The sequence below is a fragment of the Populus alba genome, chromosome 17 (assembly GCF_005239225.2).
Source record: "Populus alba chromosome 17, ASM523922v2, whole genome shotgun sequence".
Taxonomy (NCBI): Eukaryota; Viridiplantae; Streptophyta; class Magnoliopsida; order Malpighiales; family Salicaceae; genus Populus; species Populus alba.
Genome location: NC_133300.1, coordinates 8,897,457 through 8,916,498, shown reverse-complemented (window position 1 = coordinate 8,916,498; position 19,042 = coordinate 8,897,457). Strand labels below are relative to the sequence as shown.

The window sequence follows — 19,042 nt, the reverse complement described above, 5'->3', positions numbered from 1 at the left end:
TAATTAACAAATTAAGAAACTAAAAGATTAGCAATCTATTGTGTGGACACTGTTCACAGTGTCACAAGTTCCTGTTCATAACACTATTTTTTTAGACATGTTTTTGGTATGACCATTCATGTTTATAAACTAAATTTATAAAACATTTGCATGCACAATTACCTATTACTCCTTCCTATAAATTTAGTTTGTGTGAAAAAATAATTGTTCACATGGATTGAAATAACTATGAATTTCAATAGTTGTTTGGGTTTTCTACTTTCACTCACAGTGATTCTTTTGCTTTAATGCAATTAGGGTGGGTTGTCGGAATTTTTGCATAAATAAGAGATAAGAATGAGCTAGCTAGGAGCCATCTGTCATGATGCTCTAGGTAGTTGGGCTTAATCCCTTCCAATTCTGGACTTTTTGGCTTAAATGTAATTGATTTTGTTTCTCTTTCTGACTTTTTTTTTTTCATTTGGATTTTTTTTTAGCAAAATTTGTGCTTTTAAAATCATTTTATTTTGCATTTCATGACTTTCATGGTTTTACATCACTTAAAGGGTATAGATAATAGGATTGTTTCCTGAAAAAGGGTCTGTTTTTTCCCTTAGCAAGAAAAAAGGCGAACAAAAGCACAAGAATGAAGGTTAGGTAAAAAACAAAGAAGATTAAATATATGACATGTTATGTATTTAATCTTTCCTATTTTTTACCTGTTCTCGCTTCTGTGTATAAATGTTAGGTTGTTGTTTGATGGCATTTAGATTAGTTGTTGTTGTTGTTGTTGTTCCCATTCAATTTCATGGCTTTGCTATTAGGAGAGTTTTCATTTCATTTAATATGATTTAGCAATTTTCATATGTTATTTGCAACTTATGAGTAGCATGCATTATAAGCAACTCTAATAAGAAAAAAAAATTGACATATGATATTTCTTCATCCTTTCAATTCTCTAATATATATATATAATATATATATTCAATACATTTCACCATTCATAATTCAACACATTAATGATTCACTTAATTTTTTAACTTAATTTAATTTCAACTAAAATCATAATTAAACAAAATAAATAGATAAAGCACTTGTGGGGAAACAAAAGGAAGAAAAGTGCAAGTATTGAGCCTGTTTGACAATATAGTTGCGGTTGCTTTTCAAATAACTTTTCGTGCCAAAATGCATGTCAATAATATTTTTTTATTTTTTACAAATTATTTTTGACATCAGCATATCAAAATAATTTGAAAACACTAAAAACATATTAATTTAAAGTTAATAAAAAAATAAAAAATTTTAATTTTTTTAAAAATAATTTTTCAAATCAACTAGAGACACATGTGACTCACGAGTGATGTCACATATGACTCACTAATGTGCATTATTTTTTTAAATAAGTTTTAGAATGTACAATTTTTTTCTACTGTATTATTTAAAAAAAAAAACTCACGTAAAAGGATGGTCTGGCTTTTTGAGGTTTATTCATTATGAATTGAGTATTTATTAATGGGTGGATTTTGGGACATTTTTGGGTCTTTATATTTCCATGTGCGTGCTATCTGTGTTGTCATTGGCGTTTTCCTTGGTAGTATTTAAGGAGATTTAATTTCTACACTCAGAGAAAAAAAAATTCTAATTTATTTATTTTTTAGAATGAGAGGGTGGATGGATGAGGGTGTTTTTTTTTTATTTTTTTTATTTTTTTATGATTGTGGTAGTAATTGCTTTTCAATATGTTTTTTATTTGAAACTATATTAAAATAATATATATTTAAAAAAAAATACATCAAAACAATTCAAAATAATTAAAAAATATATTTGATGAAAAAAATTAAAAATCTTCAAAAATATTTTTTAAATAAAAAAAACCAAACACAGTCAAGCTAATTTTATAAAGCAAATTATAATGACAATGTCTTATGTAATTAAAGATAATAATATTTTGTTTTAATTTTTAAAGAATTCAATAAAAATAAAAATATATATATATACACACGCATACATATATATTTTTATTTACGTGGGTGTCCGGGCCAACTTGCGCGCACCATAACTAATCTCACGGCTTACTGAACATCCTGCAAACCCAGTAAACATGTAAGGCGCCGTGGGGGTGACAGACGTGCACAGTGAGGTTTGAACCCAGGATGCAAAGGAAGGAAACAAGTCCCTTCAATCGCTGGGCCAAAACCTAAATGCAAAATATAAATATAAATATATATTTGATATTATAATATAAAGTGCTTTTTACACGTAAACCTAACTCTAAGGTTACTATTTGCGGGTACTATTAATTGTGGTATAATCTTTCATTTTTATTTTTTATTTTTGCGTATAAATTACTACATAATCTTTGGTGAAAAAAATATTATATTATTACTCATTTATTTATTGATTACTTTTGCATCCGGTTGTAAATGGAAATTATCTTCTTTTTCATTCATTTTGATTTCTTAAATATTTATAAAATAATAAATATTTTTTTATTACAGAGGAGAAATGATACGAGTGTTAATTGAGTTTGAGCTACAAATAATATTATATGAAATTATCATATATATATATATATATATATGGGCACTGTATTATTTACATGCATGGGTGGAAGAAAGTTTTATTCTATAGTAAATGCACCACTTGAATACAAGTAATTAATGTTTTTTTTCTACACATTCCATGATTCATTAGAATTTTGTTTGATATGATGAGTGAAGTTTGATCTACAATTGGAACTTGGAAAGTAAAATAATGAACATGTAATTAATATAATCCGTTAATTTAGGGCTAAATGAGTCGCTTTATTTTATCATTGATATTCATCAGGGCAATTAAACACACACATACACTTTTAATTGACCTGCAAGGCTTAATAATGTATATTAAATTTTCTTTTACTAGGTTTTTCTTTTACTATAGATCAGACATGAAACAAAGTTATTACATTCAATTAGATTTATAGTTTATTTTACAAAATCAAATATCTTGATTTATAATAAATTATATATATATATATATATATTAAGAATATAATTTTTAATTTATTTAATTAAATTTTTGAATAAGGTGTCCAATTCGCAATAAAGAATTTTTTGATATAAAAAACATATTCATTTTTATCCGTTAAAAAACTTTTGATCCTGTAACATGTATTTTGTAATAAACTATATAATGGTTCATGTGTGAAGCATGCCATGTCATGCCCATCACATAGCAGAAAGATCCCCACTAATGTTATTGAATTCGTTCTTCGAATCTAAAGCTTTTATCAAATTTATAAAATGTCATATTTTTTTATATATAAGCATTAGTAGGGGATTACGAGGAAAGAAGAAACAAAGAAAGAACTGTGTTTTTAGCGGTGCCTTTGGCCACCTAGCAATATTAGAATTTTACGTAATGTTATTTGTTGGTTCGAGGATGGAGTTTAAATTATCATATTTAATAGTTTTATTGACAGTAATTCTTATTAGTATTTATTTTAATATTTTATTGGTGATTAATTTACCAATATATTTACAAATAAAAACAATTTGTTAAAAAATATTCAATGGTAATTTTTTATCTGTCCAATAAGTCTATCATTAATAAAAAAAAAAATTATCAATAGTTTTATAGATGGATAATGTGTGCCAAAAACAAAATTACCTAGTTCACTCCATTTGTAATTTCATTGGTGAGTTCAAATGGCACCTGCAATAATTATTACAACTCTCTAACATATACCGACGGAATAAATTTGTTGGTGATTTAACAATTACAATGGTATTTACAGTAATTATTTTTTTAACTCTCTAGAACATTTAACGGACTAATTTTGTTAATAACCTTGTCAGTAATAATTTAAATATATATATATATATATTAAAATCTATTGAATAAAAATAGAAAATAATTAAAAAAAATAAATTTGTATAAAATTCAAGTATTTAAAAATCATTTATTTTGATATAAAACCAAATATTGATTACAAAATTATATGTTTAAATACAATGAAACAAGAACAAAGATGGCGCTAGAGGAGGAGAAGGAAGAAGTTAGTCATTCTTAGGACTGTGGGGCCAATAAAGGAGTGCATATACACCACCCATCTGTGATCTAATATCCATGACCATTTGATAGAGTTCTTCATAATCCACAGAGAGTCATTTATATTTTTCATTGAGATGGTTCGTATGTTCTTGCACTCCTTGATCTAACAAGTTCGTGAAATTTGAAAATTGAGTGACTGGGATCGATTGCGAGTACTCAATGGTTGAAAAACTATGAGTCCTTCGCAAGTTCTCAACCTTAGTGTTAAAGAGTTCGTACACCCGATTTCTATCGGGTCCACCTGACGACCCTGCCTCTAACCACATATCCAGATCAAAATCCAAGTGAGTCGAAGGATCGTTCTTGTATCTCCCCTTCAACTGACTGTTATATGTCTCATGGAAATAAAAATGAAATCATCAAATTCAAGAAAATAAAAACATAAGAAAGAAAATGGTTGAAAACCAATGTATACCGAAGTGTTAAGCTCTATTGTTAACGAACTGCTGCATCTTTTTTTGCAATCATCACTCAAAACATGCATTTCCACAAAAAGCTTCATTGGACTTGGCTCACGTCCATGAGCCATAGACTATAAGATAAAAATATTATCGATTAAATATATTTATATATAACAACAAATTAAAAAAAAATAGATGTAATTAAAATAAGTCTTACCATTCGCTTCACATACGAAACGAATAGAACATAGCTGTTGGTGTGAGTGGTAATGCAATATTGAATTTGTCGGCTCCAGTTTCCTGCACTGAACTATGACTATCATGTAAAATGCTTAGATATCATGTGAAATGCATTGTGAATCAATACATGTGCTTCAAATTTCTCTTCTTGATCGGCACCTAATAACTCGTTGCTGTCATTATCCCTGCCATAAGAATTAACAACAATCCTATTCTCACAACATATAATTGAATTTCTATTATGTATCTACATAAATTTATGGGGAAAAATAAACAATTCTGATTTTTTTTTTTTTTATAAAAATTCAGCAACACCTTCCCTATATGGAAAACTACCCAAAATTTTTAATCCTACAAATAGACAATATATATGCCACAAATTAGTTGATTTTATTCTATTTCTACCAACAATTTTGAATAATTCAATTTCATAGAAAATTCTTATTTTCTACGTGATAATATTATTAATCCTAAATTGACAAGAATTTATTTTAAATGGGATACATATAATATAATAATTAAAACTAATCCTATACATTTAATTAAATATTAATGACAAAATTAAACAAAGAAAATAACTAAAATTCAACAAAATAATGAAAAAAGTATTTCAATAATAACTAAAATTGAACATAATTATTTCTAAGTGCTAATACTTGTGATCCTAAATTCACAAAAAAATGTTCTAAATGGAATACAATACAAAATAATAATGAAATTTAATCATATATATTTAATTGAAATTGAACAACAAATTTGAAAATAATAACTAAAATTCAACAAAAATAAAAAAAAAAGTTATTGCAATAAGAACTAAAATTCTACACAACTATTACTCCATAAAATTATAAAGAATAAATAATTGAACAAAAACAAAAACAAAAAAGAAAAAGTAATACAAAAACAAATATAGGCTTAAGGAATGAAAAATTATTATCTTAATAGCGTGCTTACTTTTGGAGTTTACTAAGTGTGATGCAAAAAGAAACAAAAATACATTGTTAAAAAACCTCAAAAAATAAGAAAAATAAAAATAAAATACTTCAAAACATTTACCCACAAATACTTGTTAAATATATTGAGAGAAAGAAAGGTTGATTTCTAGCCTTGATGTTTGAATGTTTGAGAGAGACATAATGTAATACAGATTAGTTAGGAAAGAATAAAAGAGAAAACTAAGATTTTAAGCTGGGATTAAAATATGAAGGTGTGATGTGATTTTTGTGTTTTTATATTAGGTTTTATGGATGAAATTACCAATGGAATATTAATATTATTATTTTTAAATAGTCTATCAGTGATTCTGCTTGTAAAGTCTCTGAAATTTTTGTTTCGTATAAAAAAATTCAAAACCCCTTTAGATTTTTTAATTTCATTTGTTATTTTGTTGGTAAAATAGTAAACAATCAACAATCAGAAATAAATTAATTACCAATGTGTTGGAGTTCACATTCCGTCGGTTATTCTGTTGGAAAACCTGTGAAAAGATGCAACTCGGTCAATAAAAACATTAAGTGTCAGCGCGTTGAAATTCGCATTCCAACAATAATTTTGTTGGCAATATAAAAACTTTAATTATCATCACTGACATGTGAAAGGGGAACAATGCCCTTCGTCTTTGAATTATATTAAATTTGGTTCTTAATTTTTTATTCGTTATATCTTTTATTTTATATTTTTTTAAATCTCATCATTTAAAATTTGATTTTTATATTAACTTTGTTCTTTATTTTTTATATTGTTATTTGTTATTTATTTTTCTTTTATTTTTTTAATTGAAATTTTTTATTTATTATATTTAATTTATATTTTTTTATTGTTATTTATTTATTTAAAATAATTTAAAAAATTATTTTTTAAATTTTATTATACTTTAACTTTTAAATTTATTAGATTTGCTCCAAATTTTTTTAATAAACTTAAAAAATATATTAATAGATTATTTTTTAATTTGTTTTTTTATAGTATGATTAAATATTATAATATATTTTTTAATTTACTTTCCGTTATACTACTAAATATTATAGAGAAATAAACTACTTTCAGGAAACTATATTTTATAATACCACTTAAAAAAAAAAACTAGTGTAATTGTAATGTAATTATAATTGTAATTGTGATTTTCTTCTTGGAAAGAAAGAAACACTATATTTCCTCTTGAAAAGATAGAAAGACTATATTTAAAGAAATATATAAATAAAAACAAAAATTAATAATACGCTCTTTGGTTGTTTCGATCTAAACGCACAGACCCTTAGCAGTTATCTCCCTTTCTCTCAGTCCGCAAATTCCCAAACCCTAGCAATCTCCCTTTCTGTTTCTGCAATCTCTCCTCGCGCAATCGCTATCTCATTCTCCCCCCCCCCTTCATACCTGTCTTCTTCTTAGCTTCTCTGTATTTTCTTCTGTGCACCCCGAATTTGTGCAATTTTTGTTGGTATTATATAACGACGATGACTGACGGAAAGCTCAATCTACCTGACGATCTCCTCCTCTCCTCCAAATCAGCCGATGAACGCCTCTCCTCCTTCAAAGGTTCAAATTTCAAATTTCGATTTTCCATTGTTTTATCCAATCGATTTGTTCCTTTATTTTTGGGCATGTATAATTCCGTTTTGGTCTCACCTTTAGGGTTTTGACTATTATTTATATTTTTGCACTTGGCTACTCTGTTTTTTTTTTTTTTTTGCAACAAATTTATCTGATTTAGTTGAATGCAAGTTGCATGACTGTTGAAGTTGAATGGTTTCGATGTTAATTTATATTTCTGTGTATTTTTCATGCTCAGTGGTGGTAGATTACTGAGCTTAATAAATGTTCTTTATATATATATATGTATATAGTGGTTTTGTTGATTTTTAATGAATGGAAGTCATAGTATTTAGGAATGTCTTTCTTTTTGGAAATGGTAGAACTAGGAGGAATTGGAGAGAACAAGGCCATTGAGTTTGGCAGATGAATCTAAAGGTAGTTTGTTTTGTATTTCAAGGATTCTAAGCGGGAAGGAATTATTATACCCATTTGGCAAATACTTATTCGTAGATTTCCGATTTGAATTTGATGGTTTTTAATTGTATTATTATATTGATTGTTCTTACTAATTGCTACTTACAGATCAATTGACTGTGGACAACACAATACCACTTTCTCCTCAATGGCTTTATGCTAAGCCAGTGGATGCTAAGTCATTAACTGCTGGAGCATCAGGGGTATGGAATTTAATTTGTCTAAAGTTGGACATGCGCATTGACTAGTTGATCTTTAATTATCTATATCAGGGTGACATGATCTTTTGTTGTTATTTCTAATTTATTGATATTTATTAATACATGCTTGCTTGGATATTTATTTTGTTATGACTAATTTTGTTAGCTGATGTGATGTTCTGATATGTTTTGCAGGTTTTCTTGTTATTCTGGATAATTTATGTCATTTAGTGTGATTGTATGTTGTGATGTTTAGAACCATGTATCTTATCTAGGGCCTTAATGAATTCTAAATTACATTAGTTGTGTGCCGGATTCGGAGATGAAATTTATTGGATTTATAAGTCAAATTGTTTTTTAACAAGAAGTTATGCTTAGCAAGGTGTTGAAATACTTTTAGTTTTGGGTCCAACTCTACTCTGTAATTTTCAAATAATTCAACCTAAGGAGATTCAGTGGCAGTATCTTGATCTCTTTATAGGGAAATACCCCTGCACCCCCTTTTTATCTGTCAAATTACATTAGTTGTGTGCCGGATTCGGAGATGAAATTTATTGGATTTATAAGTCAAATTGTTTTTTAACAAGAAGTTATGCTTAGCAAGGTGTTGAAATACTTTTAGTTTTGGGTCCAACTCTACTCTGTAATTTTCAAATAATTCAACCTAAGGAGATTCAGTGGCAGTATCTTGATCTCTTTATAGGGAAATACCCCTGCACCCCCTTTTTATCTGTCAGAAAGAATGCTGTCTTGTTGTTTATAAGTTACTACTTGTTCACTTAGTTTTGTGTGGGATGAACTTATATCTCACCTGAGTTTCTAGAACTATCAAAAGGTTTCCTCTATTTTTTGGGTGTTTTCTAGTGATCCTTGTGCCTGAAAATAACAGGAAACACGTGCATCAAATTCTTTGCCCCTTGGAAACTCCATTGATAACAATTTGAAAGACAATTGGCGTTTAGATGGAACCCAAGAGAAGAAAGATCGGAGGAGGATTGCTTCTGACATAGAAAGTAGCCGTCGCTGGCGCGAGGAGGAGAGGGATACAGGCTTGCTTGGTAGAAGAGATCGCAGAAAAGAGGACCATCGTGCTGATTCTGTTTCAACCAGAGATATATCTGAGAATAGGACTTTGTCTTCTTCAGATCGTTGGCATGACAGCAATAACCGCATTTCTGGGAATGAATCCCGAAGAGACAGCAAGTGGTCATCTAGGTGGGGTCCGGAAGATAAAGAGAAGGGTTCTTTAACTGATAAGAGGGCAGATGTTGAGAAGGAAGACACTCACAGCGACAAACAAAATTTTGGCACAGCTAGCCGCCCAACTTCTGACCTTGAGAATGATTCTCGTGATAAGTGGAGGCCTCGCCATCGTATGGAAGTTCATGCTGGTGGACCTGCTGTGCACCGGAGTGCACCTGGATTTGGGTCAGATAGAGGACGAGTGGAGAGCTCAAATGTGCGGTTTGCTGCTGGACGAGGGAGGTCTAACAATAGTGGGAAATTTCAAATTGGCAGGCATCTTAATTCTTCTCCTATTGGGTCCATTCTTGTGGATAAAAATCATACATTCTGTTATCCAAGGGGAAAACTTCTTGACATTTACCGAAAGCATAAGACTCTTCCAAGTTTTGATCCTATGCCAGATGGGATGGAACATGCATCTCCAATAACACAGGAAACTGCTATCAAGCCATTGGCTTTTGTTTCCCCTGATGCAGAGGAAGAGGTATATGAATTTTATTTAATGTCATGTAAAAGGTATGCCTTGTAGTGATTGTCACTGCTTTAAATTGGATCTTATGATTCTTGCAGGCTGTCCTTGGAGATATATGGCAGGGAAAAATCACAAGCAGTGGAGGATTGAAAAGCTCATTTAGAGACAATGACACATCAAATAATAATACTGCAGGTGATCAATGCCCCATTTTCAGTTGACTTTTGCATATCAAGCCATCTGTTCTTTCTAACTCACATTTTTGTTTATTCAGGCTTTGGAAAGGTGCCTTTAGGTGAGGGGAACCCAAATTCCTCTGTTAAGACTGAAGAAATTGCTGACTCTTTTGGAAAAATTACTGTTAATGCTTCTGGTCAAGGTATTGGTTCTGAGATGTTAGATACATCAATGGCTGAGGTTAAGCGATCATAACATTGAGTTTTCAACGTTTTCTATTTCACTGTGTTAATACAATTCCATCTGTTATGTATTTCAGAAAAGGATTCACAAAAAGATGGCACACAGAAGCTTACAACAACAATTGGCAGAGAGTTGACGGATGACTTTGTGCTTGCAGTTTCCAAGAAAGACAATTCCAGCAGTGTCGGGGAGTGTGGTCCAAGCGACAATGTTGTGGAGTTGGAAGCTTTTGAAACGTCATCAGTGGAAGATGTGGCTTCAAAGAAGCACCTTAAGTTGGGGGATAATGAGCCAACTACTTTTGAGATTGGTAGCCAGCTTCCTGGCGATTCAAGTTCTCTTTTTGATTTTATTATTCCACTCGAGGAGCTATCATTGTGCTATCTTGATCCTCAAGGGTCGATCCAGGGACCATACCTTGGTATTGATATCATTGCATGGTTTGAGCAAGGATATTTTGGAACTGATCTACCAGTTCGTTTGTCAGATGCTCCCAGTGGATTACCCTTCTTTGAGCTTGGAGATATTATGCCTCACCTTAAACTTAAACCTGGGTGCGCTTCAAGCACTAGTCCATCTGCTAAGTTACAACTATCGGAACCTGTTGGAGAAAGCTTGGAAGGGAGCGCACTGTCTCCTGCTTCTTCTCTTGAATTCAAGGGTTCTTCTGTCAGGGAAGAACTGCAGTATGCCTCATCTGGATTTGAGGCCATCCCTAGTGTTAGTGGTCAGTCAAGAATACCTGATCATGGTTTTCGCCCCAGGACAGTGGATTCTGATGATCAAAGATTCCAAAATATTGTTTCTTTGGATGAAGGTAAGTTACTAAGAGTGATTCTGCTGTTTATGTATCTGAATCCATTTTTTGTGCTAATTTAATTGTTTTGATCTTTGTTTGATACAGAAATTGTCTTTCCTGGAAGGCCTGGAAGCAGTGGCAACCCTTTGATGACAGATGCTGCAGACATTCAGAGTTTTGTTTCTAATCCTCCTGGCCACCCTGTCATCTTAAATGAATTTTCAGAAACTGGCATGCTTACTCATCAGGATGAAATAGTTCATCCATTTGGCTTGCTGATGTCTGAGCTCAGAAGCAACTCTCATCTGAAGCATGCTCAAGCATCCTATATGGCTTCAAGCATGAGTGAGGGTCATGCTGTGGATCCTTATACAGAGCGTGATGCTGCTCTTGCTAGCCATGGGTCCTTTGATGCAGTATCTGATCAATCCCGTTATACAGATACATGGCCTGAAGATTATAGTAAAAAGCCACTCATGAACCCCCACATTGATCTTGGTTCCACAGACGCTCGACACTTATTTCAGAGGCAACCCGAGTTCAATGATTTTGACCAGCAGCATCTCATGCCACAGAAGATGCAAAACGAACGACAACAGAATCATGTATCTCATCCCTTCTTACAGGAACTGGGTTTTGAGCAAATCCCTTCTCATCTGATTGAACTGCAATTTCAACAGCAGAGAAAGTTGGAGCTCCAACAACATTGGCAGTTGGAACTCCAACAACAGCAGCAGTTGGAGCTCCAACGTCAGCGGCAGTTGGAGCTCCAACAACAGCGGCAGTTGGAGCTTCAACGTCGGCAGCAGTTCGAGCTTCAACGTCGGCAGCAGTTGGAGCATCAGCGGCGGCAATTGGAGCTTCAGCAACAGCAGCAACAGTTTGAACTTCAGCAACAGCATCATTTACTGCATCAACAGCAGCAGCAACAACAGCTTCATCATTACCAAATGAAATTGCAGCAGCAGCAGGTTCTGGAACAGTTGCTCCAGCATCAGATGTCTGATCTTGGCTATGGGCAGGGAAAGGGAGATCCAATGAGAGACAACTTGGTTGATCAGAGTCAATTTAGGACACTACTTCCAGAACTGCAGCGAAATCTGCATATTCCAAGGCACTTGGATCTGTCACTGGAGCAGGTAATTCGAGCAAAGATTGGCCAGAATAATCTTCAAGAACCTCAGACTGATATCTTAGACCTCTTATCACAGGTGAAGCATAGTAATATAATGCCTTCAGACCTGCAATTCCATCATCAGCTAGAACAGATGCAGGCGCAAGAGTTGTCTTTGGCAAGGTCTATAGGATTTAACACTTCAGATTGTCACCTGCAACGGCAGAGGCTATCCTCACATGATGAACATTTAAGCCACATCAAATGGAATCATGCTTTACAGGAGTTACATCAGGGTGGGTTTTATGAGCCTAGCTCTATGGCATTTGACCATCTGACTTCTCTTCCTGCTGTCACACTAGGGATTAACTTGGATAATGTAAATGGTCATTCCCAAGGTCCAGATTCAGCAGAACATCTATATATGCATCCTGCTGAGCAACTGGGTTCTGTTTCTTCAAATGCTCCCTCTTGTGACCAACAAGTTCTTGATGATATTTATGCTTCTCATCCTGAAATGACAGAGAGCTACTTCCCTGGAAAACGAAGGCAGCAAGAGAATAGTTGGGTTGAAGGAGGGATGCAACAGCTGCATCATGAAAATGAAAGAAAAAGAAATGTTTCAGAAGCTTCTGGAAACTCTAGTATTTGGTTATCAGGTCAACGGGATGAGGAGAGCTCGAAGCAAGTTTTAATGGACCTTCGCCAAAAAATAGGTCTTCAGTCTATTCACTCATCAGAAGATGATTATGGGCACCTTATATCCTCTTCAAATTCTCGGGAATCCTTTCGGCCGATCACTGATTCATCTTCTTCAAATCATAATCCAGATCAAGAAGTTGCCATGAATAACTCATTTATGGATAGGCCTCAACATTTGAACTCAAATTCTCTGTTGCATGATAATCCTGCCATGGCCTTGAGTGGTCAAGTACACCTTCTAGGAAATGGTGAAAGATTGCATGGGTCAAATTCTGGAGCGCTACCAGAAGAACCAACTTTTTTGTCTGGCATGATAGATACTTCTCAAGCTAATCATGTGGATAACAGGTTTGGTTCAAAATATATCAAGGATAAAGACTTGGCAGAATTGGATAACAGATCTGGGTCCAAATGTGCGAGGGCCATGTCCAGGTCTGTTTCACACATTGAAGAAAACTTTGTTGAACAAGCTGAAACTGCTATGGATCTTGTTAATGCCCATAGCAGGCATAGTTCACTAAGCAGTGCTGGTAATTTCTCTGCCATCTCGTCAGATATCATTCACATGCTTAGATGGATATTAGAGGTTTTGTGAAAATCTACAGGTGGATATGGAGGCTTGCATGGCTATGAGATGGGATTAGATAATTCGACCAGTGAAGAGGTTTCTAATGACAGGTAATGTTTCTCAGCTGAGTTGTGTCATAGTATTGTTTTTAATGGGTGGAACGCATTATCTTCTCTTGTCAACAATGATGTTAATTCTCCATCTTGCATATCATGTTCTACACAATTGGTATCGTAGCACATACATTGTTACTCTTTGATAGGTTATGTGCAACTTGTGATTTCTTTTTATTAAGAAGCTTAAAACAAGATGCAATTTGTTTGGGTGCACACTTGCACCTTGACTGGTTTGGATTGTGGATCCCCTTGTGCATGTGCATACATTAACATGGTGTCATGTCATCTTGTCTTATTAGCTGCCGGTATCCTGGACTTATTTCTAGCAACTTGACTGACGTGAAAAAAGGTAAAAGATAACAGAGGAAACCATAAATTTTGAAGTGCCAAATTTTGAAACCATTGCTGGACTGCAAATGGGCCAAACCATAGGGTACTATTTTACATTGCCCCTGCTTTTCTTTTCAAATAGTTGCTTCAGAATGAAAAGTGAGTTGGTGCAGATATTTTTGTCACCCAAACCACTTTTTTAATTTCTTTTTATTATTATAAAGTAAAAACTTTAGCATCTCAGGTGGTGCAGTAAAAACTACATCCTCTGCAAAGCCAAAGGGCTGATTCAATATCACCGGTGTTGTGAACAGAGAAAGCCTTATTTGTGGCGGCAATGACATTAACTCCTGAATTTCACAATTTACTTATATTGCATATAAGCTCTGTGGTCCAACTATTTATGCATGACTTGACTATTAGCAACTTCAGTGTTTGTTCATGTGTAAATCTTTTATGGGGTTTCCCTTGTAAATCTGTGTTATGACATCGGGAGCTATCAGTAAGGACTTGCTTCATAAACATAGGAGTTGTGAGTTGTACTATTTTAACCTGAAACTAATATTGATTTTCATGAAAAATGCTTGTGGACAGGGTTATATTAAGTAAAGGGCTTGACAATTCCTTGCATAAACACCCATCAGTGTACCGAGCCTCATCTTCCCTGGATGTTTTGTCAGACATGGCATCTGCTTCTCATAACAAGCATAAAAAATCAACAAGCATTGCAACTTCTGATGGTATATCATTAGCGTCAGATTTGTTGTCTTTTGTTTATTGGGTTTTGGATAATTGTGGTGATTTACAAAAAAAAGAAAAAAACTTATGTAAATTTCAGAGAGGAGGAACGAGTCTGTAGAGAATTTAGCAGCAGCATGGGGAGGTGATACTCAAGCATCTGGCATGAAAGAAGTGCGTTTTAGGAGGACTGCGTCTTACAATGATACTGGTATAACAGAGACATCATTCATAGATGTGCTAAAAAAGCCTGTTTTTTCTGAGGCTGAAGCAGCTAATGCGGCTGCCTTGGAATCATCTGATGGTTCACTGACTGGACGAAGTGGGAAAAAGAAAGGGAAGAAAGGAAGGCAGATTGATCCTGCTCTCCTTGGCTTCAAGGTTTCTAGCAATCGCATTATGATGGGTGAGATACAACATCTTGATGACAACTGATACATGCTGTTGTACGTTTTTCTCCACTTTTTTTTTGGAGATGAGTAGATTTTGTACCGATTACTGAAGAAGCAAATAGGACTTGAGATTCTTTGTTTTTTTGGTTTTCCTTTTCCTGTCTTGTTCAAGGTGTGGAGAAGCTGCCTGAATTTCTGCTCTTGTCTGCCCTGCCATATTGTTAGTTTATGTAAGTTCAAATTTTATGTAATATAAAATATTTTGTAGACAAGAAATATGTTAGAGAATAATAAAATATAAATCCTGTATTAGGTTTTTAATCATTTCAGAGATGGTTGTTGATATATAATATAAATAATATATAGTTTTATATTTCATGAGTTCAAATTAATTTTATTGTGAGTTTTTGGAAGTTTTAAGCTTAAAAGTTTTACTAGAGATAAATTATATTTTATATTTTAGGGTCTCAATAGCTGCTTGTGGGGGATAAAAAATGCAAATAAATAAAAATAAAAATAAAAATATCTAGTTTATTTATTATTAAACCTGAAAGTTCATGAAGATAACTTTTTGTTTGTGAATTATTATTGTTTTTGTTAAAAAAAATATTGTATAATTGTTATCAAGTTAAAAAAAATATCAAAATACCATATTTATATTATGTGACTAAAAATTAAAAATATCATAAATGTTATCATGTTCAAAATCTATTATTAGTAATATTAATTTTATGTCATACATAATAATTGTATAAAATATCATTAAAATCTAAATAAAAATAGTATTTAAAAACCATGTAAAAAATAAAGAGAGTGAATTTTGCATGCATGATCGGTAACTCCTATACCAAATGATTGATTTTCCTAGTGTCTCCGGTGATTTTTGAATTATAATTTAGTTATAAATCATTTGGATGATCGGTAACTCCGATACCAAATGATTGATTTTTGCAGTATCACGAGTTACCGATGATCCTATTTTGCTCCAACAGACATGCGGTTCTGTAGTCAAAGCGACTTCGTCCCCTTCGTGGATGTTTAGATTTCAATTAATAAGTCAACCACTGGAAAGCGTTATATGTTTCCAGTGTATGGCTAGACTTCAATTAACACAACCGATTCCTATAGGAGCACTCAACAATCTGAGATAAATACGCCATAATTTCATGGACCATGCCCAACTCAACCGTTGATTCAAGCTAGCATGGCTAATGAGAAAGTCCACCAGGTAAAGTGAGGCCCAAATATTTAGTTTTTTTTAAATTTATTTTTTTGTTTACTTAATTAGCTAATTTACTAGCCTTGCTGCCGTGATTCGCTATCAGACTATATTTTTTTTATATAAAAAATATTGTTAAGGTACTTAAATGTGGTAAAAAATAACATAAAAAACCAGTTATAATCAACCTATAAGCACATTAATTAGGGTTGAGTTATTCTGGGATATTTCGTCAAACCTATAGCCCAGGTAATGTAATTTGAATAGCTTGAGAAAAAAAATAAAGAGAATTATAAAGTATTTTTTATAAAAAAATATAATAAATTTTTAAATTTGTAACCTAAGTCATTAAACTCGAACCCAATCAATTAAATATTTAAGAATGAAATTGAAAAAAAAAATTTTAATTATACAAAAGGATTCTAAAAAATAACAATAAAATAATGAGCATCAAATTAAAATACAAAATAAATTTTATATTTAATTGAAAGGTGAAATTTTAAAAAAATCAATTTAGTAAAAGAATTTTTTTTAGAAAAAAAATGAGGATCAAAATTGATATAAAAAATAAAAATAATGTTGTAATTAAAAGGTGAAATTGAAAAGAATTATAACTTTTACAAAGAGATCAAGAAAAAAAAAATCAAAACAATGAGGACCAAATTGAAAAACATAATACCATCAATTTGAATTGAATGATGAAATTGAAAATCACTAAAAATTTTACAAAAAGGACAAAGGAAAAAAATTTAGAAATCTAAAGAATGAGAACCACATTGATAAATATAATATTTGATAAATTGGGATTAAAGAATGAAATTTAAAACAAATAAATTTTTTATAAAAGAGTTAAGACCAAAAATTATAAATCAAAAGAATAAAGATTGAAGTTGAAATACCAATAGTCAAGAGGACTAAGCTGTAATTTTCTGGGGAGAAAAGAGAGAAGAAGGAAGAAGAAGAAGAAGAAGAAGAAAAGGCCTATTGATGCCAAACTAAACCACTGCATGTGAAACACGCTGTAATAACATAAATAGACATGGCAGCGCTTCAAATGACATGGTTAAAAGGTATTTTTAGATGCCAGGAGGCATTGCACGTATCGACTAAAGGGCATAGACACCTTTCATCTATCCTTGAATGTGCCACATGTGCGACCATATTTTTATTTTTGTTTTATTTTATTTAGTTAAATATAAAATTATCCATGAGTTGACATGATAATTATAAAAAATCATTGTGAAATTCAAAAAAGCCCCATGTTCTTAGGCTTAATATTTTTCTAAAAATTATTTTAAGGTTATTTTCTTTGTTTTATTGCATGCCCATAAATTCTTAACGTCTTACCATTTTCATGTGCTTTGAAATCAAGAAAAACAAGGTAAATGTTTTTACATACCATTAACTCAATTAACATTCTTCAATGTAACAATTTATTTTCCTCGTATCTTTATGACAATCACAAATTATTCCTACTAAAAGCTTTATTACAACACTAAAGTCAACCTTAAGATTTCACTTTACACTTGAAATCTTTCTTGTCTTAGCCTTGTCTTAACAATTAAGCGTCCTACAAGAATTTAGTTTTTACATTAATCTTAACAATTAAGCATCCAAAAAGGAAGGAAAAAATTTGGTATTTATTCAATTGGCAAGTTAGTGAAAGAATGTATTGATATAATTTGAAAATTGTATGTTGTGTATGTGCATGATCTCCTTCATCTAAATTGACATAGAAATAACAGAGGTTTGTTTGAAGAGAGAAGAAGCTTATATTTTCATTAATGGAAGAGATATATATAGTTACAAATGCTAACCGGTTTCTCTTATTTAGCAGGAAGACCGATTCCTAAGGAATTACAACCTAAGAAGCTTATCAGCTCAACCAACATGACTAGAGTCCTGTAACTAACAAAGTCCTAGACACAGCTATACACAAAAATATATTGGTTATCACGAAATACATGGTATGGTACTTCAAAGTCAAGTAAGCAAATTGATTAAATGAGATAGTAGGGTTTAAGGGAACAATTCTCTCGAATGACTTCGTATGGATATTGCTGCCTATGACTAGGTAGTGTGGTTCTTCTAAAAAGTGAAGGGTTTTATATAGGATATATAAGACTTTGAGAGAGGGGCATAAAGAACGAAATAGAATTAAAGATTGAAGCTGGCAGAATCTGTGATGGTATACTAAGATGCCATACAATTTTTTCCTTCCTTGTCTTGGAATTTATTTCCAATTCAATAATTTGATCCTTTAAATACCAATAAACCATCACATTACAATTTTAAGGTATTATTATATTTCTTTCTCTAGTAGACAAACTCTCCCCCACTTATTCATGTTGGATCAATGATTGACAAATTTTCCAAACTATGTTTATACACCAGTCAGTTGCTAGTTCACTGTTATCATATCTATAAATCACTTCACATTTATAGTTAGATTACCTCACAATATGACACAACCATGCCACAAATTATAAATTGCATAATGCTTTACATATACATGAATACAATTACTTATCATATGTAAAACATGAAATCAAACTAGTTTAAATACATTGTACAAACTTATACAATTTTCAGATAAGCAATTCATAATCTATGATCTCACTTTCCAAGCAATTTTCCCATTGTTTAAAAAAACATCACATGACATTGAGCAGATCCTTCGATAGAAACCTTCATTGTACCAATATTGTTAAAAGATCCCAGTCACCAGGGCCTCATATTGACACCATTAGTCCATTGCTTGACATTAACCCCATTACCGAGTCACTAGTCCCAACCACTTAGAATCAAGTGCTCGTCCCTCAACCAGGTAACTAGTCACATAGTCTAAATTGGGCGCGAGCCCCTTAACAAGGGTAACTAGTCACATTGCCCATACTAGAAACTAGTCCCTAAACCAAGGAAACTAGTTTCTCCACATGACATTATAGAGTTTTAATGTAATTGAACAAATAAACGTGTTATCATGATTAAGATTAATATTTAATA

The 19,042-nt window shown here is 32.1% G+C and overlaps 1 protein-coding gene across 3 annotated transcripts; it reads left to right on the top strand.

Annotated features, from left to right (window-relative positions):
- Positions 1 to 6,918: 6,918 nt before the first annotated feature.
- LOC118030954 (uncharacterized) lies at positions 6,919 to 15,141 on the top strand. Of its 3 annotated transcripts, XM_073405628.1 has the most exons (11): positions 6,920 to 7,250; positions 7,830 to 7,924; positions 8,811 to 9,650; positions 9,737 to 9,833; positions 9,913 to 10,017; positions 10,135 to 10,875; positions 10,963 to 11,996; positions 12,069 to 13,203; positions 13,279 to 13,351; positions 14,282 to 14,427; positions 14,526 to 15,141. In XM_073405628.1, the coding sequence occupies exons 1-11, from the start codon at positions 7,169 to 7,171 to the stop codon at positions 14,858 to 14,860; spliced, it is 4,683 nt and encodes a 1,560-aa protein (XP_073261729.1). In that variant the 5' UTR covers positions 6,920 to 7,168; the 3' UTR covers positions 14,861 to 15,141. The 3 variants fall into 3 exon arrangements, with proteins under 3 accessions (XP_073261730.1, XP_073261729.1, XP_034891110.1); XM_035035219.2 differs by having other exon boundaries at positions 6,921 to 7,250; positions 10,963 to 13,203; XM_073405629.1 differs by lacking the exons at positions 14,282 to 14,427; positions 14,526 to 15,141 and adding an exon at positions 13,657 to 14,275 and having other exon boundaries at positions 6,919 to 7,250; positions 10,963 to 13,203.
- Positions 15,142 to 19,042: the final 3,901 nt, after the last annotated feature.